Below are 27992 nucleotides of genomic sequence, written 5' to 3'. Positions count from 1 at the left end.
CCTAAAGATGGCGGCAGGGGTGAGTGAACTGGAGAGGTGCCTTGTCACACAATTATTACTTGCGTTTTAACAACCATCTGTACAATATCAGCCCCATCCATCCACGTCTCCGCTACTTTTTAGTGCATCTGAAATATTTATGCCCTTTAAACTATATTGCCATGTTTATTTGTACCCCTTTTCAGTCTTTCTTGACGATGCAGCATAATAGCTTGGGTGGTGGTTAAATGACGCCTCTTTCCGTGCCTTATGCCACGTTGGTTTTTTTCAGAGTCCGTGACGAATGAATGATATTTCCTTGCAGTCGAATGTATACCTTCTGCGTGTCAAGGCATATTTACAACTTTAATTTTCTGATCAAAGCATCCAAATATTGCCATCCGGAGTCTATTGGTAGCTTACTTGTGACTAACGTTAAACTGAACAATAATGTAAACGTACGGTGTTTGTTCTATGTTTCATGAGCTGAAATAAACGTTCCCAGACATTTTCCGTACGCCCTAAAACCGGAATTCTCTTAAATGTTGTGCACACGTTTGTTTACGTTCCTGTTAGTAAGCATTTCTCCTTTGTCAAGATAATCCATTTACCTGACAGATGTGGCATATCAAGGAGCTGATCAAACAGCATGATCATTACACAGGTGGACCTTATGCTGGGGACAAGCTAATGTCCACTCTAAAATGTGCTGTTTTGATACACACCACAAATGTCTCAAGATTTGAGAGTTTGCAATTGGCATGCTGACTACAGGGATCCACCAGAGCTGTTGCCAGATTTTTTTTGTCTGTTTATAATTTTGTTTGGTATGTCTTACCTCTTTTATGTCTGTGGGATTCGAGAAGAAAGATGTAGAGTTAAATGGTGAGCCTGTCAGTTAGCCTTAACTCCAGCCCAGCCTCGCTGACGCTATGCTATTTTCCAAATGTTTTGTTGTTGTTGTTGACCACTTTATTTCTCTCTGGCCTCCGTTGATTATTAAGTCACCCTAATCCTAAAAGGGTAAAAACTCAATTACTTTTGTTATATTATTTGACCTATTGGTTAAAAGGTGGTTTTGATTGGACACCCTATATAGCCTACTGTTAGAAACCCATAGTTGTGTAGCTTCGTCTAGTTCCTTCCTAAACCACCACCACCTGGATCTAGAAGCACTGCTGTGTACATGGTTTTCCTTCCCATTTTTAATTAAGTTGTGATTGTTCTCTCTCTTTTCTCCCTTCCACAGACTCTGTACACATATCCAGAGAACTGGAGAGCCTTCAAGGCTCAGATTGCAGCCCAGTACAGCGGTGCACGCCTCAAGGTACTACAGGTTTAACCTACACGTTTAACCTGCCTTATCATATGTATTTATTCTTATTGTCCTGTGATTTGTTTTTAAATGTATTTATATTGTTTTTTACTATGGCTGTAACGATGACAAACTTACTCTGTTTACACAGGCAGCCCAATTCTGATCTTTTTCCACTAATTGGTCATTTGACCAATCAGCTATTTTGGCCATAATTGGGAGGAAAGAAAATCAGAATTAGACTGCCTGAGTAAATGCAGTCTAATTTCTCTTGGGATTAATAAAGTATCATCTCGTCTCTCTTAAGGTGGCCAGCAGCGCCCCTGCCTTCACCTTTGGGCAGACGAACCGTACCCCTGCCTTCCTCAACAACTTCCCCTTGGGCAAGGTCAGTTTCAGCATCCATTTTGTACTGGGATGCGTCTTAAACGGTACCCTATTCCCTACACAGTGCACTACTTTACCAGGACCCTATACTGGTAATAGGGTGTGACTTTGCATACTACCATGGTTTCCATTTTAGTCATTTAGCAGAAGCGCATCCAGAGCAACTTACAGGAGCAATTAGGGTTAAGTGCCTTGCTCAAGGGCACATAAACAGATTTTTCACCTAGTCACCTCAGGGATTTGAACCTGCGATTTTTCGGTTACTGGCCCACCGCTAGGCTACCTGCTTACCGTGTACATATCCTTGAACTTGGACGATAATATTTTGTATTGTCTGTGGTAGTAGGCTTATATTCCTAAAATAGTTTGTATGATGCAATGATGATTTGAATTTCTTCACCTGAAATAATCATGAAGTTTTATTGAGCTTTTTAACCCTGAGCATCAGATGTAAACAGACTATTTTAAGACTTATGGGTGTAACGTAGCCTGATCCCAGATATGTGCTGTCATATCAATTCCTCGTCATGCCAAACACGGCAAGGTGTGGCACGATGGCACAGACTGCTGCCCGAGCTAGATTGAACATGAGTTTCATATCAATGCTGTATTTTCCCATAAAGAAAACAAAATGGTGGTTGTCGCCCGTCTAGGGACAGGTGTTGAAAATAGACTCAAACTAATCAAATAAATTACTGATTTTTTTTGTTTTTGTTTTGTTTTTACTGTCCACCTCAACAGGTTCCAGCTTTTCAGGGCGATGATGGCTTCTGTCTTTTCGAGAGTAATGCCATTGCTCACTACCGTAAGTCTGCGTTTCACATCCCATCCTTTTCTGTGTTCGTCCCAAATGGCACCCAATCCTCTATATACAATAGTGCACTATCTTTGACCGGAGGCCATAGGGTAGTGCACACTATAGGGAATATGGTGGCATTATGGACTCTAGCCCTTCTGCATTTTATGTGGACTGAAAGTGTCTGAAGATTAATTCGGGGATGCAAACTAGTCACCTTTTGGTAAAATGTACAGTTTTGAATCCAAAATAGGTGACCTACGTGATTTGTGTAGATTCGATGAGAAAAGTTTTTCGGGGGTGGATCACTACTGGCTCTAAGCGAACAAGTGATGTGCGTTTGGAGCAATACTGGCTGTATCCAAGGCTCAGTCAATCATTTGACATAACAGAATGCAGCACACGACTGAAGAGAGAAGAGACGACCAATTTGCTAGTTACAGCATCAGCACACGCTATGGAAAGACAGTAGGAGAGTGGAAAGGCAGTTTGTCAGTTACAGCAGTGCGTCCCCTGAAGATTAACGAAGAGGTAGGTGACAGGCCTGACCACGGAGACCGGGGTGAGAAGGTGATGAAGCAGTACTTCATGAGCTGTAACCGCCAAAAAATAACTGGCATTTGGGAAGTTTGAGGTGAGGGAGACAGTGGTGGAACAAGTATTGTTAGCATTTTGAAGTATCTTGCTAGCTGGATCGAATTCGCCGTTAGCTAGCCAGAGAAATGTTGAGCAACATTAGCCAACTTAACTGATCAAATAATTGAGTTTATGGTGTGAAAATTATCTGGCTCATAAAGTCAGACAGCTAACGTTAGCTAGCTAACATTACAACATCAGATGAGCTAACGTTAGTAACCTGACCAATTCGCTATAGTATTAACTGCTATGCGACTCCTTGCCGTTCCTCAAGTTATAACGCGTTAGTTGCTAACGAACTAACTACTATCTGTGAACTAATATTTTCCCTCTAAAGTATGTGGTTAATTTTCAGAATGAGAGAATTAGTTGAAAATGAGGTGTTGCTTGTTAAACAGGTGGATTCAGGGATCAAGTGTAGCTGGAGCTGGGCCTGGCTTAATAAGATGGATTCCACTATAGAGGTGAAAGGAACACCACGCACTTTCCCTTTCTCACCTTTTCAATAAAAAGGGCTATGCCAGGTGTACTCTGCCTGAAAGAGATCAATTATGCCAACAATGGGTATCATGCTGTGCTGGAACATAGTAGAGATGTCCACAGGCAGAAAGTGTACAATGTAATAATGTGCAGTGTAGCCCAAATATATTGTTTTAGTTGTGTTGAATTTGACAGTGTAACACGTGTGAGTGAGGGGGGATTATTCCATGTTTTACTCAGTGAATGTTATTTTTGCACACATGTAGCCTTGTGCACTTGATCAATGTCTACTATAGTGGCCACTATAATAAAACAACAATTACATTTACATTTAAGTCATTTAGCAGACGCTCTTATCCAGAGCGACTTACAAATTGGTGCATTCACCTTATGATATCCAGTGGAACAACCACTTTACAATAGTGCATCTAAATCTTTTAAGGGGGGGGGTTAGAAGGATTACTTTAATCCCTCTTAGTTTCATTCTATTTCTACTTAAATATGTTCTTTTCTCCAAGAGTTCTGTTATAAAGGTTGTCGTGGTCACGAGCGTTCTACTTTACCAGGACCCTATACTGGTAATAGGGTGTGACTTTGCATACTACCATGGTTTCCATTTTAGTCATTTAGCAGAAGCGCATCCAGAGCAATTTACAGGAGCAATTAGGGTTAAGTGCCTTGCTCAAGGGCACATAAACAGATTTTTCACCTAGTCACCTCAGGGATTTGAACCTGTGACTTTTCGGTTACTGGCCAACCGCTAGGCTACCTGCTTACCGTGTACATATCCTTGAACTTGGACGATAATATTTTGTATTGTCTGTGGTAGTAGGCTTATATTCCTAAAATAGTTTGTATGATGCAATGATGATTTGAATTTCTTCACCTGAAATAATCATGAAGTTTTATTGAGCTTTTTAACCCTGAGCATCAGATGTAAACAGACTATTTTAAGACTTATGGGTTGAACGTAGCCTGATCCCAGATATGTGCTGTCATATCAATTCCTCGTCATGCCAAACACGGCAAGGTGTGGCACGATGGCACAGACTGCTGCCCGAGCTAGATTGAACATGAGTTTCATATCAATGCTGTATTTTCCCATAAAGAAGACAAAATGGTTCTTGTCGCCCGTCTAGGGACAGGTGTTGAAAATACTCAAACTAATCAAATAAATGACTTTGCATATGGTCACAAGCGTTCAGTTATAAAGGCTGTCGTGGTAACAACAGTTCTATAATAAAGGCTGTCGTGGTAACGAGCGTCCTGTTATAAAGTCTGTCGTGGTAACGAGCGTCCTGTTATAAAGGCTGTCGTGGTAACGAGCGTCCTGTTATGTCATTTGCAGTAATGTCTTGGCAACAAATAACATTAGATTGCTTTTGTTACATTTTTTTGCTGTGAGCTCGGTTCACATGAACCACTTTTTATTTTACACACAGAGACTGATCATGTAGATTACATTCTTTGTTTAATTAGTTAACCTGCATTTCACCCTAGCAGCGATTTCATATATTACATTTTTTGCATGTTTGAGTGCAAAAAAAAAGTGACCTTTTTGTGCCCTCAGCAGTTTACATCCCTGTGAATTGTTTTGATCCTTTAAGACAGCTACCCTCCTCCATAGCAGCCCTCATACAGGGTTTGGTTTCCAAATGTCCTAATTGAACACCTAATTCTACTAATCAGCTGCCAATCATGAACTTGGTTGGTTGCATTGGGTGTTTTGGGCTGTATACCCACAGGATGGTTTCCATATACCGTCAATATTCAAACTATTTTAGTTTTAGTTTTTCAATAGATTTGAATCTTTTGTAGACACTTAAGTAAATACCTGCAGTCAACTTGTGCAGTACGCACAGGAGATTAACGACAGATCTCGTTATTCATTTTGCCTGTCACATTATTAGTCATTGAAGCTCACCGTAGTTCCCCCAGAACAGCCTGAGCTGGTGAATAGAGTGTTGTACGTCTTATCAGTGAGTCTGTGTTGTGTGGTGCACCTGAGGTGAAGTAATTCACTACATAATGTTTCGTATCTTATAACTGTCTTAAGATGTGCTATAGTCTCCAGCTGTGTATTTGGTTTCTTGTTAGTTATCGAAGTGGCTGATTTTAATAAGGAGACACGGGGGTTCTTTCTGCTTTGTTTTCAGTCAAAGATCTCTGGATCTGTGCAGCTGCCATATCCTAGCGTCCCCCCCCCACCCTGTGGTTCCTGCTAGCGTCCCCCCCCCTCCCCGTGGTTCATCCTAGCGTGTCCCCCCCCCCACCCTGTGGTTCATCCTAGCGTCCCCCCCCTCCCCGTGGTTCATCCTAGCGTCCCCCCCTCCCCGTGGTTCATCCTAGCGTCCCCCCCTCCCCGTGGTTCATCCTAGCGTCCCCCCCCTCCCCGTGGTTCATCCTAGCGTCCCCCCTCCCCCGTGGTTCCTGCTAGTGTTCCCCCCCACCCCGTGGTTCCTGCTAGCGTCCCCCCCACCCCGTGGTTAATCCTAGCGTCCCCCCCGTGTTTCATCTTAGCGTCCCCCCCCGTGTTTCATCTTAGCGTCCCCCCCCACCCCGTGGTTCATCTTAGCGTCCCCCCACCCCGTGGTTCATCCTAGCGTCCCCCCCTCCCCGTGGTTCATCCTAGCGTCCCCCCCTCCCCGTGGTTCATCCTAGCGTCCCCCCCCTCCCCGTGGTTCATCTTAGCGTCCCCCCCACCCCGTGGTTCATCCTAGCGTCCCCCCACCCTGTGGTTCCTGCTACCCCCCCACCCTGTGGTTCCTGCTAGCGTCCCCCCTCCCCGTGGTTCATCCTAGCGTCCCCCCCTCCCCGTGGTTCATCCTAGCGTCCCCCCCTCCCCGTGGTTCCTGCTAGTGTTCCCCCCCACCCTGTGGTTCCTGCTTGCGTCCCCCCCACCCCGTGTTTCATCTTAGCGTCCCCCCCGTGTTTCATCTTAGCGTCCCCCCCACCCCGTGGTTCATCTTAGCGTCCCCCCCACCCCGTGGTTCATCCTAGCGTCCCCCCACCCCGTGGTTCATCCTAGCGTCCCCCCCACCCCGTGGTTCCTGCTAGTGTTCCCCCCACCCCGTGGTTCCTGCTAGTGTTCCCCCCACCCGGTGGTTCCCCCACCCGGTGGTTCCTGCTAGTGTTCCCCCCACCCGGTGGTTCCTGCTAGTGTTCCCCCCACCCGGTGGTTCCTGCTAGTGTTCCCCCCACCCGGTGGTTCCTGCTAGTGTTCCCCCCACCCGGTGGTTCCTGCTAGTGTTCCCCCCACCCGGTGGTTCCTGCTAGTGTTCCCCCCACCCGGTGGTTCCTGCTAGTGTTCCCCCACCCGGTGGTTCCTGCTAGTGTTCCCCCACCCGGTGGTTCCTGCTAGTGTTCCCCCCACCCGGTGGTTCCTGCTAGCGTCCCCCCCACCCCGGTGGTTCCTGCTAGCGTCCCCCCCACCCCGGTGGTTCCTGCTAGCGTCCCCCCACCCCGTGGTTCCTGCTAGCGTCCCCCCCACCCCGTGGTTCCTGCTAGCGTCCCCCCACCCCGTGGTTCCTGCTAGCGTCCCCCCACCCCGTGGTTCCTGCTAGCGTCCCCCCCACCCCGTGGTTCCTGCTAGCGTCCCCCCACCCCGTGGTTCCTGCTAGCGTCCCCCCACCCCGTGGTTCCTGCTAGCGTCCCCCCACCCCGTGGTTCCTGCTAGCGTCCCCCCACCCCGTGGTTCCTGCTAGCGTCCCCCCCACCCCGTGGTTCCTGCTAGCGTCCCCCCCACCCCGTGGTTCCTGCTAGCGTCCCCCCCACCCCGTGGTTCCTGCTAGCGTCCCCCCACCCCGTGGTTCCTGCTAGCGTCCCCCCCACCCCGTGGTTCCTGCTAGCGTCCCCCCACCCCGTGGTTCCTGCTAGCGTCCCCCCACCCCGTGGTTCCTGCTAGCGTCCCCCCACCCCGTGGTTCCTGCTAGCGTCCCCCCACCCCGTGGTTCCTGCTAGCGTCCCCCCACCCCGTGGTTCCAGCTAGCGTCCCCCCCACCCCGTGGTTCCAGCTAGCGTCCCCCCACCCCGTGGTTCCTGCTAGCGTTCCCCCCCTGTGGTTCCCGCTAGCGTGTGCCTCCCCCCGTGGTTCCTGCTAGCGTTCCCCCCCCGTGGTTCCCGCTAGCGTGTGTTTTCCCCCCACCCGTGGTTCCCACATTTGTTTGTTTTGGTTCCAGCACTACACAGCTGATCCAAATAACCAACTCATTAAGCATTTGATTATTTGAATCAGCTGGGACAAAAAGCAAAACGTGCTCCCAGGGGGGAACCCCATGACTGTGTTTAGGAAAACCGTGTGTTAGAGAACAGATGGCTTGAGGTCCTGGTGTGTTTTCTCCATGACAAGGTTCTAGGTTTTATTCATGAGAGGTATTGACATGTTGAATGCACTGAGCTGTCTGTCTAAACTACTGGCACACAGCTCAGACACCCCATATGCATACCCCACAAGACATGCCACAAGGGGTCTCTTCACAGTCCCCAAGTCCAGAACAGACTATGGGAGGCGCACAGTACTACATAGAGACACGACTACATGGAACTCTATTTCACATCAAGTAACTGACGCAAGCAGTAAAATGTAGATTTAAAAAACAGATAAACACGTTATAGAACAGCAGGGACTGTGAAGCATCACAAAGATTGGCACCGACACTTGCACACACAATAACAACATACGCACGATACATACACATGGATTTAGTACTGTATATATGTGGTAGTGGTTGAGTAGGGGCCTGAGGGCACACAGTGTGTTGTGAAATCTCTGAATGTAATGTTTTTAACCCCTGTGCGGCCTCAGGACGGACATCCAGCGAAAAATCCTATCGCCATTAGCATAACAAAATTTAATATATATTTTTTAAAATTATATCGTTTTATAGATACACCTCTCCTGAATCGAACCACGTTGTCCGATTTCAAAAAGGCTTTACAGCAAAAGCAAAACATTAGATTATGTTAGAGGAGTATATCGTAAAAGTAGCCACATAGCCATTTTCCAACATGCATCACAAATAACCAAAAAACAGCTAAATGCAGCACTAACCTTTTACAAACTTCATCAGATGACACTCCTAGGACATCATGTTACACAATACATGCATTCTTTTGTTTGATAAAGTTCATATTTATATATAAAAACAGCATTTTACATCGTTGCGTAACATTGACTATTTTCCCTCAAATGCATCCGATGAAACAGCGCTACAATTTACTAAATTACTATTCGAAAACATTTTTAAAATGTAATATTGTCATTCCAAGATTTATAGATGAATATCTCTTGAAAGCACCTGTAATGCCAGATTTAAAAATAACTTTACTGGGTAATCACACTTTGCGATAAAAGGGGATGCGATACTCAGAACAATAGGCTAGCAATACAGGTCAGCGCCATCTTGGAACAATCGCATATCAAATCTAGTCTTGTATACTTTTGTCAATACCTTTGATTATCTTCATCCTTAGGCACTTCCAGGAATCCCAGGTCCACAACAAATGTATTTTCGTTCGAAAAAGTTCATCCTTTATGTTCCATTAGCTTGTTGTTGTTAGCGCGTTCTGAAGGCTGCACCAAAAGCTCCGTGGCCGCGGGACTATTCTTTCAACAAAATGCATTTTTTTCTTATTTAGGTTTGTTCAAACATGTCAAACGTTGTATAACATAAATCTTTAGGGCCTTTTTCAACCAGAGCTCCAATAAGATTCAAGGGGGACGATTGCATTGTCTTTATAAACGTTTCAAAAGGGGAGGGTAGCCAGGGGCGCCGGCGTCATAATGGTGATGGCCCTCTCCGTGTGACCACGTTCCACAGCGTGTCATTCTGTCAGTTTTCACAGTAGGAGACTCAAATCACTTTGTAAAGACTGGGGACATCTAGTGGAAGCAATAGGAAGTGCTCAATGAACCATAGCTCACGGTGTGATTAATAGGCAACGTGATGAAGTTGAGTCCGCAATTCAGAATTCCACTTCCTGTTTCGATCTGTCTCGGGGTTTTGACTGCCATATGAGTTCTGTTATACTCACAGACACCATTCAAACAGTTTTAGAAACTTTAGGGTGTTTTCTATCCACAAGTATTAATTATATGCATATCCTAGCTTCTGAGTTTGAGTAGTAGGCCGTTTAAAATGGGCACACATTTTTTTCAAAATGCGCTGTGGCGCCCCCTATCCTAGGCGACCGTCAAGAGGTTAACTGCCTTAATTTTGCTGGACCCCAGGAAGAGTAGCTGCTGCTTTGTCAGCAGCTAATGGGGATCTATAATAAATACAAATAGGTAAACCTCCCACAGAAGACAAAAGGAAATTGTTTGTTAACCTCTAAGCTTCTTAAACGTTGGTAAATGCTGAAATCATTTGAGGGGGAGAAATAAAAACTGTTAGAGCACAGAACACTCAATCTTTTTCCTTCTCAATGACAACGGTTTCGATCAGAGCTGTCCAACCCTGTTCCTGGAGAGCTACCCTCCTGTAGGTTTACACTCCAACCCCAGTTGTAATTAACCTGGTTCAGCTTTTCAACCAGCTAATTATTAAAATGAGGTGTGTTAGATGAGGGATGGAGTGAGAACCTACAGGACAGTAGCTCTCCAGGAACATGGGGTGGACAGCCCTGGTTTACATGATTCACTTGTTCCATCCTTTTTCAGTGGAATTTCTCTGGTTCAACACCAGGGTGTTTTATAAGGAGTACCACTGCAGTGGAAAAGCCCTACTGCTAGCATACTGTATCTGGGTTTTGATCTGAGATACAGGTCACGACTGGACTGTTTTCTAAGAAAGGCCATTGGTCTGAAAAGTCCACCAAAGCGCTTGGATTCACTGCCCTTTGGGGACGACATTACCTTGTTAAGATCTGTGCCCACATTCTCATCGTATGTACCGTCTTCTCCTCCAGTGAGCAATGAGGCCCTGCGTGGCAGCAGTCCCCAGGCCCAGTCCCAGGTGCTTCAGTGGGTGAGCTTTGTTGATGCTGAAATCATCCCTCCAGCCTCTGCGTGGGTCTTCCCCACTTTGGGAATCATGCAGTTCAACAAACAGGTATGTACTGTTTATCACTGATGCTATTTCTGGGTTTGTTCTAGGTCCTCTGTATTGGAGTTAATGCTGTAGATCAGGGGTGGGTAATTCCAGTCCTCGAGGGCCTGATTGTTGTCAGTTTTGGCCCCAGGGCCCCAGCTAACACATGACTCCAATAATCACCTAATCATGATCTTCAGTTTAGAATGACATTTGATTAATCAGCTTTGTTTGCTATTGATGAAGAAGTGTGACTCCAATCAGGCCTTGGAGTTGCCCAGTCCTGCTGTATATGATATCTCAGTCGGTGGTGGGAAATTCACTTTTTTTCTTCACCAGCCACATAAAAAATCTACCAGTCAGTCAGATTTTTCCCAGCAAAAATATGATTTTTATTATTACACCAAAAAATATGATTTCCTTTGTGTGTGTCTGTATATAGTAACTTAGAAATAGTACTATATTTTTGTTCAGTAATACTTATCTACTGGCATTAGTCCTGTGGGTTATTACTGCAGGACATTAATAATACATATCTGTCATTAGTCCTGTGGGTTATTACTGCAGGACATTAATAACCTGTTAGGGCTACCCCCCCACTTCTCTTAATTTCCGCCTAAAGACATACCCAAATCTAACTGTCTGTAGCTCAGGCCCAGTAGCAAGGATATGCATTTTCTTGGTTTCATTTGAAAGGAAACACTGAAGTTTGTGGAAATGTGAATTGAATGTAGGAGAATATAACACAATAGATCTGGTAGAAGAAAATACAAGGAAACAAACATACGTTTTCTGGTTTCTATTGTTGTTGCACCATCTTTCAACTGAAAAGGAACAGCCAAACATTCAGATAGGATGCTGGGGATAATTTCTATGCAGAATGTAAGAGGGCAACAGTATCTGAGAAAAGTTTCAGAAACATATTTTCAGGAATGAGCGAGCTACATGACATTGAGCATGAAGTCACCCAGGTGTCCCACACAAATGTACCCAAATGTACCCAAGTGTCCAAATTGGTCCAGTGATACATTTTGATGTAAAAAACTATATACAAAATACAAAAATTATATTCTAACACACCCCTCAAAAAAAGTACAAAAAAAAATACAAATATAAAATGTTGAAAATGTTTAATAACAAGGGTAACTATTTACATACATTCAATGTACAGTATTGTGAGGACCCTCAGTCCTCTACACAAAATTGTGCTGCTTGTGCCATGGCCCATAGCAGTCTCTTTCTGCTGTAAAGCAGAGGGTTACTGAACAGGTGGTGCAGGTGATGGGGCATTTCCTGTGACAAAGGGCACAGCGTCGCCTCCCCACTGTGCCCTTTTTGCCCTGAGGCACATTCATGCCTGCAGAGATGAATTTAGGCAGGTGAACACCACTGGTTGAAGGAGCAGAAGAGGTAGAGGGGACAGAGGTAGAGGGGACAGAGGTAGAGGGGACAGAGGTAGAGGGGACAGAGGTAGAGGGGACAGAAGGTGCTGCAGTGGACTTGCTGTAGCCAGCAAGCTCCTGGATGAGCAGCTCTCGGAAGGCTAGCTGTGAGATGGGGGGGCTTTCCACAGCTCTTGGCCATTTCCTTCTGTATGATAAATGAATTCACAACAGCAATGTCAATGAAATGATAAAAAAAAGTATTCTACCATTTCATGGTCTTGTGGAGCACATTATAGTAGCCTATCAGTGCATCTGACAGGTCTACACCCCCCATGCTCTTGTTATAGTCCTTGATAGCTGCAGGAATGGGGACATTTTTGGCTGTCCATGCCCCAGTAGCGCCCTTCACACGCCTGACGACGTGATCTCCACTGAAGGACTTGTGGATACTGGAGCACATGACCACCTCCCTGGTATCCATCCACTTCACAAAGAGAAGGCCATCTTCACGGATCCACCACATGGTACCCCGCTCAGCCCGCTTAGGCATGTCGTTCTCCTTGGTTTTTGGGAAGCCCACTCTGTTGGGCCGAATGGTGCCACAAGCCCACATATCCAGCTTCTTCAGGTCTGTGAACAGGGTAGGGCTTGTGTAGAAATTGTCCACAAACAGTTTGTAGCCCTTCCCCAGCAGTTGAAAATCCAATAATGCCATGACAGAATCATAGCTGAGTCCCTTACCGCAGCTGCTCTTCCCCTCATAAACAAAAAAATTGCACGTGTAGGCACACGCAGAATCAGCCAAAACAAACAGTTTGTAACCCCACTTGGTTGGCTTGTTACGCATGTACTGTTTTAGGCTGATTCTGGCCTTTGAGGCTACCATCCTCTCATCGATGGAAAGGTTCTGGGCGGGCTGAAAATAGGTCTTGCAGGCCTCAACCATACTGTGGTAGAGGTTTAATTTTGCAGAGCCTATCATACCCTGCTGTGCCTCGCTTCTTGTCGTTGTCCCCGTCAACTTCTGGGTCACTGATATGAAGCGCCCGTGAGATTGTCAAACCTTTTGCACGACATGACAGTGGAGGGGAAAGGCAGTTGATAGAGGGGTGCAGTTTTCCAATACTGTTTCAGGGTTTTCAGCTTCACTAGACCCATGTATATGACCATAGATAAATAACAAAAAATACCTGACATGGAAATAGGCTTCCATGCCTCTTTTTTGCCTGCCTGCTTCTTAGCACCATATTTATTAGTGTTCAAGACAAGGGAATCAATCACTGAAGATGTAAAAAAAACAGTTGAAAAAGTTGCATGGGGCTGTAGTTGGAGGTCATGTCCAGCTGAGGTCCTGGTGGCCTTTTAGGTCTGAATATTGGAGGTGGTGGGCCCACATCCTCCACCGTCAGAGTGCCAACGACCCTCCTCCTCTCTGATTGCTGGTTTAGCTTTGCCCCATCTCCGTTTCTTTGTCACAGACTTCACATCTGGCCGGGTGGGGGTAGGTGTGGAGCCGGAGACTAGCTGATTCAGCTCCTGTGGGGGATGGGCACCTTGGCAGTGGGGGCTCCCAGTCAGAATCAGAAGGACTGTGAAGACACAGACACACAGATTATATATAGAGTTGTGAAACCAATGTCTAGATAAAATACATGTAAAAAATATTTTAGATATACAGATTATATACATAGTTGGGAACCCCATGTCTAGATAAAATACATGTAAATTTTTTTTAGATATACAGACAGATTATATACACAGTTGGGAACCCCATGTCTAGATAAAATACATGTAAAAAAAGATTTTAGATATACAGACAGATTATATACACAGTTGGGAACCCCATGTCTAGATAAAATACATGTAAAACATATAGATATTTTTTTACATGTAAAAAATATATACAGACACAGACACGCACTCATAATGTTTAGCCATGTGTACTTCACACAGTTCATTACATATATATGTCAAATAAATAAATAATATATATATCTCCAAACAACTCAAATGAATAATATTTGATATTATTAATTTCAAACAACGGCATGAGAGGTACTCACCCGTCCAAAACAGCGTCCTTTCCATGCAATAACATCTCCTCAAACTCGGAGTCCAAACTTGACTCACAATCCGACTCCTCTTCAAGTAACTCGGTCTCACTATCTCTTATCTATTTCATCAATTATGTCATGTACATCTGTATACCTGGACTTAGCCTTTGATTTTCCAGATTTACTAGCCATAATTTTATCAAGAAAATAGCTGAAAATTATCTCGACTCAACTGCTGCGCGCAAACAAATGTGGCTCCTGCGGGTAGAAGTTTCAATGGCGAATGGCTACGTTACGCTCGGCTTTCGTTCAAGAGCTGGTCATTCCGGGTATTACCATTACATATTGCCGTTTACCTTAGCTCATTGGCTATCTGCCAAGCTAGATTTCAAGACGATCAGTGGTGATTGGTCCGAAATACAGTCAATCAACGAAGCACTGGTCATATCATTGGCGCGCAATGAGGTCATTGTTAGGTGTGTTCGAATCAGGTATTTTCGGTCAATACGTCCCGCAAAAAGAACAATCAAGTATGGTTGTGTTACTAGCAAACAGGAGATTGCAATGAAGCCAACCATGACTGGATAAACGTGTGTTTAGCGGGAGTAATTACATCGAATGCTTCGTCGAAAGTTGAAGGAGTCGGAATTCATGACACTAGCCGGTTAGGAAATGTTTCGTGTTATGCTATAAAAATGGATTTGATAGAACAAACGACCATTTATTGTGAAGATTGGGCCTTTTGTATCACCAAAAGAAGATCTTCAAAGGTAATTGATTATTTTATTGCTATTTCTGACTTTAGTGACGCTAATGCTTGGTTGGAAAATGCTACTAATGCTTGTGTTTGCGGGACGTTGTCCTCAGATTATTATAATCTATGTTTTCACCGCAAAGCCTTTTTGAAATCGGACAGTGTGGTTAGATTAACGAGAGTCTTGTCTTTAAAATGCTGTAAAATAGTCATATGTTTGAGAAATTGAAGTAATAGCATTTCTAAGGTATTTGAATAACCCGCCACAGGATTCAACTGGCTGTTGAGGTCCCACCTAGCCCAGAGAGGTTAATAATACTGTCATTAGTCCTGTGGGATATTACTGCAGGACATTAATAATACTGTCATTAGTCCTGTGGGTTATTACTGCAGGACATTAATACATATCTACTGTCATTAGTCCTGTGGGTTATTACTGCAGGACATTAATACATATCTACTGTCATTAGTCCTGTGGGTTATTACAGCAGGACATTAATAATACTGTCATTAGTATTGTGGGTTATTACTGCAGGACATTAATACATATCTACTGTCATTAGTCCTGTGGGTTATTACTGCAGGACATTAATAATACTGTCATTAGTACTGTGGGTTATTACTGCAGGACATTAATACATATCTACTGTCATTAGTCCTGTGGGTTATTACTGCAGGACATTAATACATATCTACTGTCATTAGTCCTGTGGGTTATTACTGCAGGACATGAATAATACTGTCATTAATCCTGTGGGATATTACTGCAGGACATGAATAATACTGTCATTAGTCCTGTGGGATATTACTGCAGGACATTAATAATACTGTCATTAATCCTTTGGGTTATTACTGCAGGACATTAATAATACTGTCATTAGTCCTGTGGGATATTACTGCAGGACATTCATAATACGGTCATTAGTTCTGTGGGTTATTACTGCAGGACATGAATAATACTGTCATTAGTCCTGTGGGTTATTACTGCAGGACATTAATAATGCATATCTCTCATTAGTCCTGTGGGATATTACTGCAGGACATTAATAATGCATATCTCTCATTAGTCCTGTGGGTTATTACTGCAGGACATTAATAATACTGTCATTAGTCCTTTGGGATATTACTGCAGGACATGAATAATACGGTCATTAGTCCTGTGGAATATTACTGCAGGACATGAATAATACTGTCATTATTCCTGTGGGTTATTACTGCAGGACATTAATAATACTGTCATTAGTCCTGTGGGTTATTACTGCAGGACATGAATAATACTGTCATTAGTCCTGTGGGTTATTACTGCAGGACATTAATAATGCATATCTCTCATTAGTCCTGTGGGATATTACTGCAGGACATTAATAATACTGTCATTAATCCTTTGGGTTATTACTGCAGGACATTAATAATACTGTCATTAGTCCTGTGGGATATTACTGCAGGACATTAATAATACTGTCATTAGTCCTGTGGGATATTACTGCAGGACATTAATAATACTGTCATTAGTCCTGTGGGATATTACTGCAGGACATTAATAATACTGTCATTAGTCCTGTGGGATATTACTGCAGGACATGAATAATAATCAAATTTATTTATATAGCCCTTCTTACATCAGCTGATATCACAAAGTGCTGTACAGAAACCCAGCCTAAAACCCCAAACAGCAAGCAATGCAGGTGTAGAAGCACGGTGGTTAGGAAAAACTCCCTAGAAAGGCCAAAACCTAGGAAGAAACCTAGAGAGGAACCAGGCTATGAGGGGTGGCCAGTCCTCTTCTGGCTGTGCCGGGTGGAGATTATAACAGCACATGGCCTAGATGTTCAAATGTTCATAAATGACCATAATACTGTCATTAGTCCTGTGGGATATTACTGCAAGACATGAATAATACTGTAATTAGTCCTGTGGGATATTACTGTAGGACATGTACTAATCACTCCTAAATGTTGACCAGTTAGATATCCTATAACTAGTAACTGTGTAAAACATGTTAAATGCTCTGCAGTTGTGCATTTGGTTGACTAATTTAGTAGCTAGTTAGCTGTCTAGCTAAGTGGTTAATGAAAACATAACTATTTCGTCTGTATTGCTGGTGATTATCTCTCACAACACCTAGTGAATGTTAATTCAGATGCAATAGGAATCATCTGAGATGTGCAGCGTGACCATCCATTTCACGCTGTAAGTAAAACAACTCATTGAAATGCGGTTTGGTGGCTAGTTGTTAATGAAGCGTCTTAGGAGCTACTTTATCTGTTCTAGTTAACTGTGCTACTCGGCTCAATTCGGTGCCATGTCTCTTGCCCTGTAGCCTCTAGTCATGTACAATGTAATGTATCCATTGGTAATTGTAATGCATTGCATCACCCCCCCCCTCCAGGCAACAGAGCAGGCCAAGGAGGAGGTAAAGAAAGTTCTGTCTGTCCTCAACCATCACCTCAACACCAGGACCTTCCTGGTTGGAGAGCGAGTCAGCCTGGCTGATATCAGCGTGGCCTGCAGCATGATCTGGCTCTATAAACAGGTTTGATATTCTCTTTTACTGTTATGACAGCGAAAACCCTAGGGCTTCATGTCTCTGACTTAGTCTAGGTTGGTGTTTCCCCTATCCATTCCTCAAAGTACCTGTTGGATTGCACACATTTTGCTTCAGATAACTAATCAATGGTTTGTTGAATCAGGGAACCCCTTGTATTTATTAACAAACAGGATATGTCTCAAATTGGCTCCCTATTAAGTGCACTTTGGGACTAAAACATGGGGACGATTTACGAGACAGTAACCCTATTGATGGACTACAACACAGGGATGATTTACGAGACAGTAACCCTAGTGATGGACTACAACACAGGGACGATTTACAAGACAGTAACCCTTGTGGTGGACTGACACGGGGACAATTTACCAGACCGTAACCATAGTGATGGACTAGAACACACTAGTGTTCCATTCAGGATGGTTTACCAGAGACCGTAACCATAGTGATGGACTACAACACACTTTCAATGGAGATTGAAAAGTCCATTGAAGGATTTTGAATCCATGATTTAATATGGGTCCGGGAAACCGGATGATGTGGGTTTGATGTCCTATGACTTGGCCAAGGTTAGTATTTCTCTGTCCATTCCTCGAGGGAGTACCTACTAGGACTGCACATATCAACCCTAGATACAAACTTGCCCGGTGGATTGGGATACATTGTCCACGTGGTTGGTTTATTGTAGTAGAGCTAGCCACGTGGTTGGTTTAGAGTAGTAGAGCTGGCCACGTGGTTGGTTTGGTGTAGTAGAGCTGGCCACGTGGTTGGTTTGGTGTAGTAGAGCTGGCCACGTGGTTGGTTTGGTGTAGTAGAGCTGGCCACGTGGTTGGTTTAGAGTAGTAGAGCTGGCCACGTGGTTGGTTTAGAGTAGTAGAGCTGGCCACGTGGTTGGTTTGGTGTAGTAGAGCTGGCCACGTGGTTGGTTTGGTGTAGTAGAGCTGGCCACGTGGTTGGTTTGGTGTAGTAGAGCTGGCCACGTGGTTGGTTTGGTGTAGTGTAGTAGAGCTGGCCACGTGGTTGGTTTGGTGTAGTGTAGTAGAGCTGGCCACGTGGTTGGTTTGGTGTAGTAGAGCTGGCCACGTGGTTGGTTTGGTGTAGTAGAGCTGGCCACGTGGTTGGTTTGGTGTAGTGGAGCTGGCCACGTGGTTGGTTTGGTGTAGTGGTGCTGGCCACGTGGTTGGTTTGGTGTAGTGGTGCTGGCCACGTGGTTGGATTGGTGTAGTGGTGCTGGCCACGTGGTTGGATTGGTGTAGTGGTGCTGGCCACGTGGTTGGATTGGTGTAGTGGTGCTGGCCACGGTGGTTGGATTGGTGTAGTGGTGCTGGCCACGGTGGTTGGATTGGTGTAGTGGTGCTGGCCACGGTGGTTGGATTGGTGGAGTGGTGCTGGCCACGGTGGTTGGATTGGTGGAGTGGTGCTGGCCACGGTGGTTGGATTGGTGGAGTGGTGCTGGCCACGGTGGTTGGATTGGTGGAGTGGAGCTGGCCACGGTGGTTGGATTGGTGGAGTGGAGCTGGCCACGGTGGTTGGATTGGTGGAGTGGAGCTGGCCACGGTGGTTGGATTGGTGGAGTGGAGCTGGCCACGGTGGTTGGTTTGGTGGAGTAGAGCTGGCCACGGTGGTTTTAAATTACCCTCTCCTCCTGTAGGTCCTTGAGCCTTCCTTCCGCCAACCTTTCCCCAACGTGACCCGCTGGTTCCAGACCTGCGTCAACCAGCCCCAATTCAAGACTGTGCTCGGAGAGGTCAAGCTCTGCGACAAGATGGCTCAGTTTGATCGTAAGGACCAACCTTATCGTTAAGGATTGTTCTAGTTCCATGATCCAAAAATACTTTTTTCTATAAAGCATAGTGTTGTATTTTCTGCACATTTACACATTTTTGATAGATTTCTAAATGACAAGTATTTGGAGTTTGCTTTCATGGAGAAGATTGAAAGGTGTTTATATGAAGTAATTGTCACCCACCCAAGACCGTACTATCATGACAAAGGCATCCACCTCGTTGTGAAATCTAGTCCTTGGGAGAATAACGCAGGACTTTGGCACAGGTTAAAGTAGACCCAATCTACAATAATCTGACTAGAAGACCTGGGACAATAGTTAGTATTTTATGAGCGGTGCAGGTACGCCCCAGTTAAAGCACTGATGTATGCTAATGTTGTTGTCAAATGGTAATAGCATTTTGTTTTGATGTTAAAAGATGCAAACACAAGGATACACTCGGTGTAGTACACTACACTGGATTGGTTATTGAATGTCTTTATTCTCTAGCCAAGAAGTTCTCTGACATGCAGCCCAAGAAAGACGGCCTTTCCAAGAAAGACACCCCCCCCAAGAAAGAGAAAGCTGGAAAGGAGGGAGGCAAACCTCAGGAGAAGAAGAAGAAGGAAGAGAAGGAAGCTGCCCCTGCTGAGGAGGAAATGGACGAGTGTGAAGCAGCTCTGGCTTCAGAACCCAAAACAAAGGACCCCTTCGCTCACCTGCCAAAGAGGTACATCATATGTCCACATACATCAGACCTGAGGGTTACACGAATGATCTGGATCAATGAGTTAGCCAGCTAACTTGCCTAAATATTGCGATTTTAATTTGTTTGGAAGATGAGCTTGACATGGTCTTGGTGTAATTGACTTAAACAACCAAAAACACACACTTGAGTGTGTTTTGTGATCTTGTATATTTGTATTATATTGTATTTATAAATTGTACGTGCATGGCTCCCTCATAAAAGAGATGTAAACCTCATTGCTACTCCTGCTAAATGTACGTGTACATACAGTGCCTTCGGAAAGTATTCAGACCCCTTGAATTTTTCCACATTGTTACGTTGCAGCCTTATTCTAAAATGTATTCAATATTTTATTTTCCCCCTCATCAATCTACACACCCTACCCCATAATGACAAAGCATAAACAGGTTTTCAGATGTAAGTATTCAGACCCTTTACTCAGTACTTTGTTGAAGCAACTTTGGCAGTGATTACAGCCTCAAGTCTTCTTGGGTATGACGCTACAGGCTTGGCACACCTGTATTTGGGAAGTTTCTCCTGTTCTTCTCTGCAGATCTTCTCAAGCGCTATTTTCAGGTCTCTCCAGAGACATTCGATTGGGTATAATTCCGGGATCTGGCTGGGCCACTCAAGGACATTGAGACTTGTCCCAAAGCCACTCCTGTGTTGTCTTGGCTGTGAGCATAGGGATACCTTCGCCCCAGTCTGAGTGCTATGGAGCAGGTTTTCATCAAGGAACTCTTTGTACTTTGCTCCGTTCATCTTTACCTCGATCCTGACTAGTCTCCCAGTCCCTGCGGCTGATAAACATCTCCACCGCATGATGCTGCCACCACCATGCTTCACAGTAGGGATGGTGCCAGATTTCCTCCTGATGTGACGCTTGGCATTCAGGGCAAAGACTTCAGTCTAGGTTTCATTTGACCAGAGAGTTCTTTGGGCAAACTCCAATCGACCTGTCATGTGCCTTCTACTGAGGAGTGGCTTCTGTCTGGCCACTCTACCATAAAGGCCTGATTGGTGGAGTGCTGCAGAAATGGTTGTCCTTCTAGAAGGTTCTCCCCATCTCCAGAGAGGAACTCTGGAGCTCTGTCAGAGTGACCATCGGGTTCTTGGTCACCTCCCTGACCAAGGCCCTTCTCCTATTGCTCAGTTTGGCTGGGCAGACAGCTCTTCTAATAGTCTTGGTGGTTCCAAACTTCTTCCATTTAACAATGATGGAGGCCACTGTGTTCTTGGGGACCTTTAATGCTGCAGACATTTTTTGGTACCCTTCCGCAGATCTGTGCCTCGACACAATCCTGTCTCAGAGCTCTACGGACAATTCCTTCGACCTCATGGCTTGGTTTTTGCTCTGACATACACTGTCAACTGTGGGACCTTACATAGACAGGTGTGTGCCTTTCCAAATCATGTCCAAACAATTGAATTTACCACAGGTGGACAATCAAGTTGTAGAAACATCTCAATGATGATCAATGGAAACAGGATGCACCTGAGCTCAATTTTGAGTCTCATAGCAAAGGTTCTGAATACTTATTTAAATAAGGTATTTCTGTTTATATTTGCAAAACAAAATTAAAAACCTGTTTTTGCTTAGTCATTAATGGGGTATTGTGTGTAGATTGAGGAAACATTTTAGTGAATCAATTTTTAGGATAAGGCTGTAACGAAATGTGAAAAGTCAAGGGGTCTGAATACTTTCCCGAATGCACTGTATACTGAACAAAAATATAAACGTAACATGTAAATGTGTTGGTCCCAGGTTTCATGAGCTGAAATAAAAGAGCAACAGAAATGTTCCATATGCACAAAAAGCTTATTTCTCTCCCTGTTAGTAAGCATTTCTCCTTTGCCAAGATAATCAGCCACCTGACAGGTTAAACATCCAATTCTCTGGCAACAGCTCTGGTGGATATTCCTGCAGTCGGCATGCCAATTGTACGCTCCCTCAACTTGAGACATCTGTGGCATTGTGTTGTGACAAAGCTGCACTTTTTAGAGTGGCCTTTTATTGTCCCCAAGCACAAGGTGCACCTGTGTAATGATCATGCTGTTTAGTCAGCTTCTTGATATGCCACGCCTGTCAGGTGGATGGATTATCTTGCCAAAGGAGAAATGCTCACTAACAGGAATGTAAACAAATTTGTGCACAACATTTTAGAGATGCTTTTTGTGCGTATGGAACATTCCTGTGATATTTTATCTTCAGCTCATGTAACATAGGACCAAAACATTTACATGTTTTAATATTTTTCTTCAGTGTATATTGGCTTCAGAGGAGAGGGTGAGCTTAAGATTCTGGCTGACTATTTGACCGTATGTGTAGAGACTCAAGCTGTCCCAAATGGCTCCCTATTTCCATAGGGCTCTGGTCAGAAGTTGTGCACTGCGTAAGGAACCCAGTACCATTTGGGAGGTATCCCAAAAGGCAGAGATTGAGTTAACCTCTTGGGGCTAGGTGGGACGCTAGCGTGCCACCCGTGGTGCACTCCATCAACAGCAGGTGCATTTCAAGAGCGGCAAATTTGAATCCAAATAAATGTCAAAATTCAAATTTTTCAAAAATACAACTATGTTACACCATTTGAAAGATAAACATCTCCTTAATCTAACCACGTTTTACGATTTCAAAAAGGTTTTACGGCGAAAGCATAAATTTAGAGTATGTTAGGACAGTACATTTACAAGAGTTGTGTGTAATGTTTTGTCAAGTCAAAGACAGGGTCACCAAAACCATAAAACCAGCTAAAATGATGCACTAACCTTTTACAATCTCCATCAGATGACACTCCTAGGACATTATGTTAGACAATGCATGCATTTTTAGTTCTATCAAGTTGATATTTATATCCAAAAACAGCGTTTTACTATGGCATTGATGTTGAGGAAATCGTTTCCCTCCAATAACCGGCAGTCAAGTCAGCGTCACAAATTAAATAATTAAAATTAGAAAACATTGGTAAAATATTATATTGTCATTTAAAGAATTATAGATTTACATCTTTTGAACGCAATCAACTTGCCAGATTTAAAAATAACCTTACTGGGAAATCACACTTTGCAATAATCTGAGCACTGCGCCCAGAAAAATACGCGTTGCGATACAGACTAGACGTCATGTTGGGGAGATCTAAAATCGAAAATACTATGTAAATAATCCATTACCTTTGATTCTCTTCATCAGATGTCACTTCCAGGTATCACAGGTCCATAACGAATGTAGTTTTGTTCAAAAAAGCTCATCATTTATGTCCAAAAATCTCCGTCTCGTTAGCACATGATGTAAGCCAGCCGGACTTCTCGTCATGAACGAGGGGAAAAAATATATTTCCGTTCGTTCAAACATGTCAAACGTTGTATAGCATAAATCATTAGGGCCTTTTTTAACCAGAACATGAATAATATTCAAGGTGGACGAATGCATACTCTTTTATAACGTATTGGAACGAGGGTACCCAACATCAACTCGCGCAAGGTGTCTAATGGGCCATCATCGTTCCATGGCTCTTGTTCGGTCAGATCTCCCTCCAGAAGACTCAAAACACTTTGTAAAGGCTGGTGACATCTAGTGGAAGCAATAGGAAGTGCCAAAATATTCCTAAACCCCTGTGTTTTTCAATGGGATAGGTTTAAAGTCAATACAACACATCAGGTATCCACTTCCTGTCAGAAAATGTCTCAGGGTTTTGCCTGCCAAATGAGTTCTGTTATACTCACAGACACCATTCAAACAGTTTTGGAAACTTTAGAGTGTTTTCTATCCATATATAATAAGTATATGCATATTGTAGTTACTGGGTAGGATTAGTAACCAGATTAAATCGGGTACATTTTTTTTATCCAGATGTGCAAATGCTGCCCCCTAGACCCAACAGGTTAAGAATGCCACAGATGTCTCAAGTTTTGAGGGAGTGGGAAATTGGTATGCTGACTACAGGGAATGTCCACCAGAGCTGTTGACAGTTTGGCAGTACATCCAACCGGCCTCACAACCACAGACCACGTGTATGGCGTTGTGTGGGCTCGCTGTTTGCTGATGTCAACGTTGTCAACAGATTGGGGTTATGGTATGGGCAGGCATAAACTACGGACAATGAAAACAATTGCCTTTTATCAACATCAATTTGAATGCACAGAGATACCGTGATGAGATCCTGAGGCCACTTGTCATACCATTCATCCACCTCATCACCTCATGTTTCAGCATGATAATGCACAGCCCCATGTCTCAAGGATCTGGACACAATTCCTGGAAGCTGAAAATGTCCCAGTTCTTCCATGGCCGGTATACTCACCAGACATGTCACCCATTGAGTATGTTTGGGATGCTCTGGATCGACATGTACAACGTGTTCCAGTTCCTGTTGATTTCCAGCAACTTCGCACAGCCATTGAAGAGGAGTGGGACAACATTCAACAGGCCACAATCAACAGCCTGATCAACTCTGTGAAGGAGATGTCATGCTGCATGAGGTGGTCACACCAGACTGACTGGTTTATATATATATAATATAATCTGTGTATTCCCAGTCATGTGAAATCCATAGGTTAGGGCCTCATTCATTTACTTTGACTGACTGATTTCCTTAGGAACTATAACTCAGTCAAATCTTTGTAGTTTTTTTAAAATATATTTATTTTTGTTCGGTATATTTAGTCCTGTGTATCCTACATGATCTGCTCATAACTCAATCTCCTCTTTTCTCTACTGGGTCAATAGTTTGTGTACATGGTCAGATTGGGGTTTAATAACACAATCTTCTATACCTCTCATTCACTATAGTGGTCCAAAGTCAATATATATCAACCTGTGTACACTACATAGTCACTTATTAACTCAGTCTCCTCGTGTCCTGCTTCCTCTCTCCTCCTCCTCCCTGCAGTGCATTTGTCATGGACGAGTTTAAGAGGAAGTACTCTAACGAGGACACTCTGACTGTAGCCGTGCCCCACTTCTGGGAACACTTTGACAAGGAAGGTTACTCCATCTGGTACGGCGAGTACAAATACCCCGAGGAGCTTACCATGACCTTCATGAGCTGCAACCTCATCATGGGTGAGATAGCTACCACAGCCGTCCGTAGGCTCTGCACCCACAGATCCACACAGCCGTCCGTAGGCTCTGCACCCACAGATCCACACAGCCGTCCGTAGGCTCTGCACCCACAGATCCACACAGCCGTCCGTAGGCTCTGCACCCACAGATCCACACAGCCGTCCGTAGGCTCTGCACCCACAGATCCACACAGCCGTCCGTAGGCTCTGCACCCACAGATCCACACAGCCGTCCGTAGGCTCTGCACCCACAGATCCACACAGCCGTCCGTAGGCTCTGCACCCACAGATCCACACAGCCGTCCGTAGGCTCTGCACCCACAGATCCACACAGCCGTCCGTAGGCTCTGCACCCACAGATCCACACAGCCGTCCGTAGGCTCTGCACCCACAGATCCACACAGCCGTCCGTAGGCTCTGCACCCACAGATCCACACAGCCGTCCGTAGGCTCTGCACCCACAGATCCACACAGCCGTCCGTAGGCTCTGCACCCACAGATCCACACAGCCGTCCGTAGGCTCTGCACCCACAGATCCACACAGCCGTCCGTAGGCTCTGCACCCACAGATCCACACAGCCGTCCGTAGGCTCTGCACCCACAGATCCACACAGCCGTCCGTAGGCTCTGCACCCACAGATCCACACAGCCGTCCGTAGGCTCTGCACCCACAGATCCACACAGCCGTCCGTAGGCTCTGCACCCACAGATCCACACAGCCGTCCGTAGGCTCTGCACCCACAGATCCACACAGCCGTCCGTAGGCTCTGCACCCACAGATCCACACAGCCGTCCGTAGGCTCTGCACCCACAGATCCACACAGCCGTCCGTAGGCTCTGCACCCACAGATCCACACAGCCGTCCGTAGGCTCTGCACCCACAGATCCACACAGCCGTCCGTAGGCTCGGCACGCATCAGAGTCCCAAATAATAATTTAGAAAGTAGTGACACGTGTACGTCAATACTGTTATGTAAACAACTGACTCAACCGTAAATTCAAGTCCATCTCAATTTGCACGCAGCGTTACGGCCATGTATTTAGAGTCAAGGATTCCTCATCTATTGATCATTGTCAAAAAACTGAATGTCGCGAGTCTGAGGGTGTAAAAATGCCAGTGTTCTAAGAGAGGATTTGTCTTTCAGGGATGTTCCAGCGACTTGACAAACTCCGCAAGAATGGCTTTGCCAGCGTGATTCTGTTCGGCGGGAACAACGACAGTAGCATTTCTGGAATCTGGATCTTCAGAGGACAGGACTTGGCTTTCACTGTGAGTTTCTGTTTTCCCCTTGGGGTGGAAGGACATTCACTAGGCCATTCTTGTCTGTTAGTCCCCCTGGGGGATAATAAAGTTGACTAAACTGAACAGTCTTGGAGAGACACTGGGGACTGGTTTCCCAGACATAGATTAAGTGTAGTCCAGGACCAAAAAAATTCAAACGTTCCATTGACCAAGCTTTTAGTTCTGGACTGAACTTAATGTGTCTGGGAAACTGGTCCCAGGGGCTGAATTGAAAATGTTCCCTTGGAGATCTGTGTGTGTGTGTGTGTGTGTGTGTGTGTGTGTGTGTGTGTGTGTGTGTGTGTATGTATGTATATATATATCTATCTACACACACTGTACATATATACAAGTGACTTGGTTGATCTAGTTATAGTCTCACCAAGCATTGAACCTGTAGGTTTTATCATTCTTCTGTCCTAATAGTGGGGATATTGTTAATTCAATGATTGTATGCTTGCCGTTAGTTGACCACCTATCATCTCTCCTGTGTAGTTGTCTGATGACTGGCAGATTGATTACGAGTCTTACGCCTGGCGCAAACTGGACCCCGACAGCAACGAAACCAAGACCATGGTCAAGGAGTATTTTGCTTGGGAGGGAGAGTTCAAACACGTGGGCAAACCCTTTAACCAGGGCAAGTGCTTCAAGTGAGCAGCGTGGAGGATGATGGCACCATGACCCCTATACGTCCGCCGCTATACATCAACACCTTAACCTAAGGACATTCAACCACCTTAAACTCCACTTGGACCTTCTCTAACTGATCTTCAGTAGGAGTGGATTCTGTCTCAATGGTCCCAACAGAAGTGCTTGTTTTGAGTTGACAAATAAACATGTTTTCCACAATGCCGTTTTTGGTGATAGAATTCCCCCAAAAAAGGAATGGTAGATTTCTTGACTCTTTTTGTTGTTTTGTGGCCTTGAGTTGTATCCCCTCACCTCTTGAGCCTGAATCTCTTCTCAGTTCTAGCCAGAGTGCCAGTCTGTTTGAGCCATCATACCGACTCCCTTGTCAGTCATTGTCATGTTTGGCTTAACAATGAGCATTGGAATTGGATAGAGCACAAACAGATCTGGGACCAGGCTAATTCGGTTAAAATATTCAGTAATTTTATTGTTTTGGTGTTTCTATCATGGAGCTGAAATCTGGACATGGGGTAAAAAAGAATTGGATTGCTGCCCATTAAATAATTGGTTGTGTACATTATAGCCTTAATGTGGTGAAAAATAAATACAATTACATCTATAGTCTCCCGTCCCTCGGCCCCGTGACTCTCTCCCGTCCCTCGGCCCCGTGAGTCAGTGACAGTGTCTCTGTCCCAAATGCTACCCTATTCCTTATAAAGGGTGCCTAAATTGTGTCCTGTATATAATCACAGTAAATAGAGTACCACAGTACGAGTCATAATACCCATAAAACCTAGCGGTTCCAATAATTTTTCCACCATTCATTTTTCTCATAGGGGATTTTAAAAACATTTAAATAAGGGCTGTGTTTCGTGTAGGCTTACCCTGACTTGACGTTTTGATATCAGTGTAAATCTCTCTCGGACAAGGTGACTGTTATCAATATATTCACATATATTTACCCCCCCAATCAGGAAATGCCTATTATCTGCTAACATGGCTATCATGAACTACAAATGCCTGATCTGGACGAGACTGCCACTATTGAGGCAAAGCTAAGAATTTCTGGATTAACTGTAATGAATAAATTGGGTTACATTGTCTATAAATGGACAATTCTGTGAACTGTCTTGTGCATGTTTTAAATTGA

At 44.6% G+C, this 27992-nt stretch overlaps 1 protein-coding gene and 2 non-coding genes across 3 annotated transcripts; all 3 read left to right on the top strand.

Annotated features, from left to right (window-relative positions):
* Positions 1-4: 4 nt before the first annotated feature.
* On the top strand, positions 5-27967 carry eef1g (eukaryotic translation elongation factor 1 gamma). The gene is made up of 11 exons (NM_001141640.1): positions 5-19; positions 1229-1306; positions 1602-1682; positions 2423-2486; positions 10500-10642; positions 17204-17347; positions 19011-19140; positions 19635-19854; positions 24759-24931; positions 26076-26200; positions 26708-27967. The coding sequence occupies exons 1-11, from the start codon at positions 8-10 to the stop codon at positions 26864-26866; spliced, it is 1329 nt and encodes a 442-aa protein (NP_001135112.1). The 5' UTR covers positions 5-7; the 3' UTR covers positions 26867-27967.
* LOC123724156 (small nucleolar RNA SNORD36) lies at positions 2055-2127 on the top strand. Its single transcript, XR_006756836.1, has one exon. It is a non-coding gene; the product is annotated as a small nucleolar RNA SNORD36 (small nucleolar RNA).
* Positions 4453-4525, top strand: LOC123724155 (small nucleolar RNA SNORD36). Its single transcript, XR_006756835.1, has one exon. It is a non-coding gene; the product is annotated as a small nucleolar RNA SNORD36 (small nucleolar RNA).
* Positions 27968-27992: the final 25 nt, after the last annotated feature.

Source organism: Salmo salar, chromosome ssa09 (genome assembly GCF_905237065.1).
Source record: "Salmo salar chromosome ssa09, Ssal_v3.1, whole genome shotgun sequence".
Lineage (NCBI taxonomy): Eukaryota > Metazoa > Chordata > Actinopteri > Salmoniformes > Salmonidae > Salmo > Salmo salar.
The sequence above is the reverse complement of the archived record's forward strand: the minus strand, read 5'-3'. Positions and strand labels throughout refer to the sequence as shown.

Coding starts and splice junctions, on each gene's coding strand:
- eef1g (NM_001141640.1), top strand. Junction 19,141..19,634: donor CAAGATGGCTCAGTTTGATC/GTAAGGACCAAC, acceptor TTTATTCTCTAG/CCAAGAAGTTCTCTGACATG. Junction 19,855..24,758: donor TTCGCTCACCTGCCAAAGAG/GTACATCATATG, acceptor TCCTCCCTGCAG/TGCATTTGTCATGGACGAGT.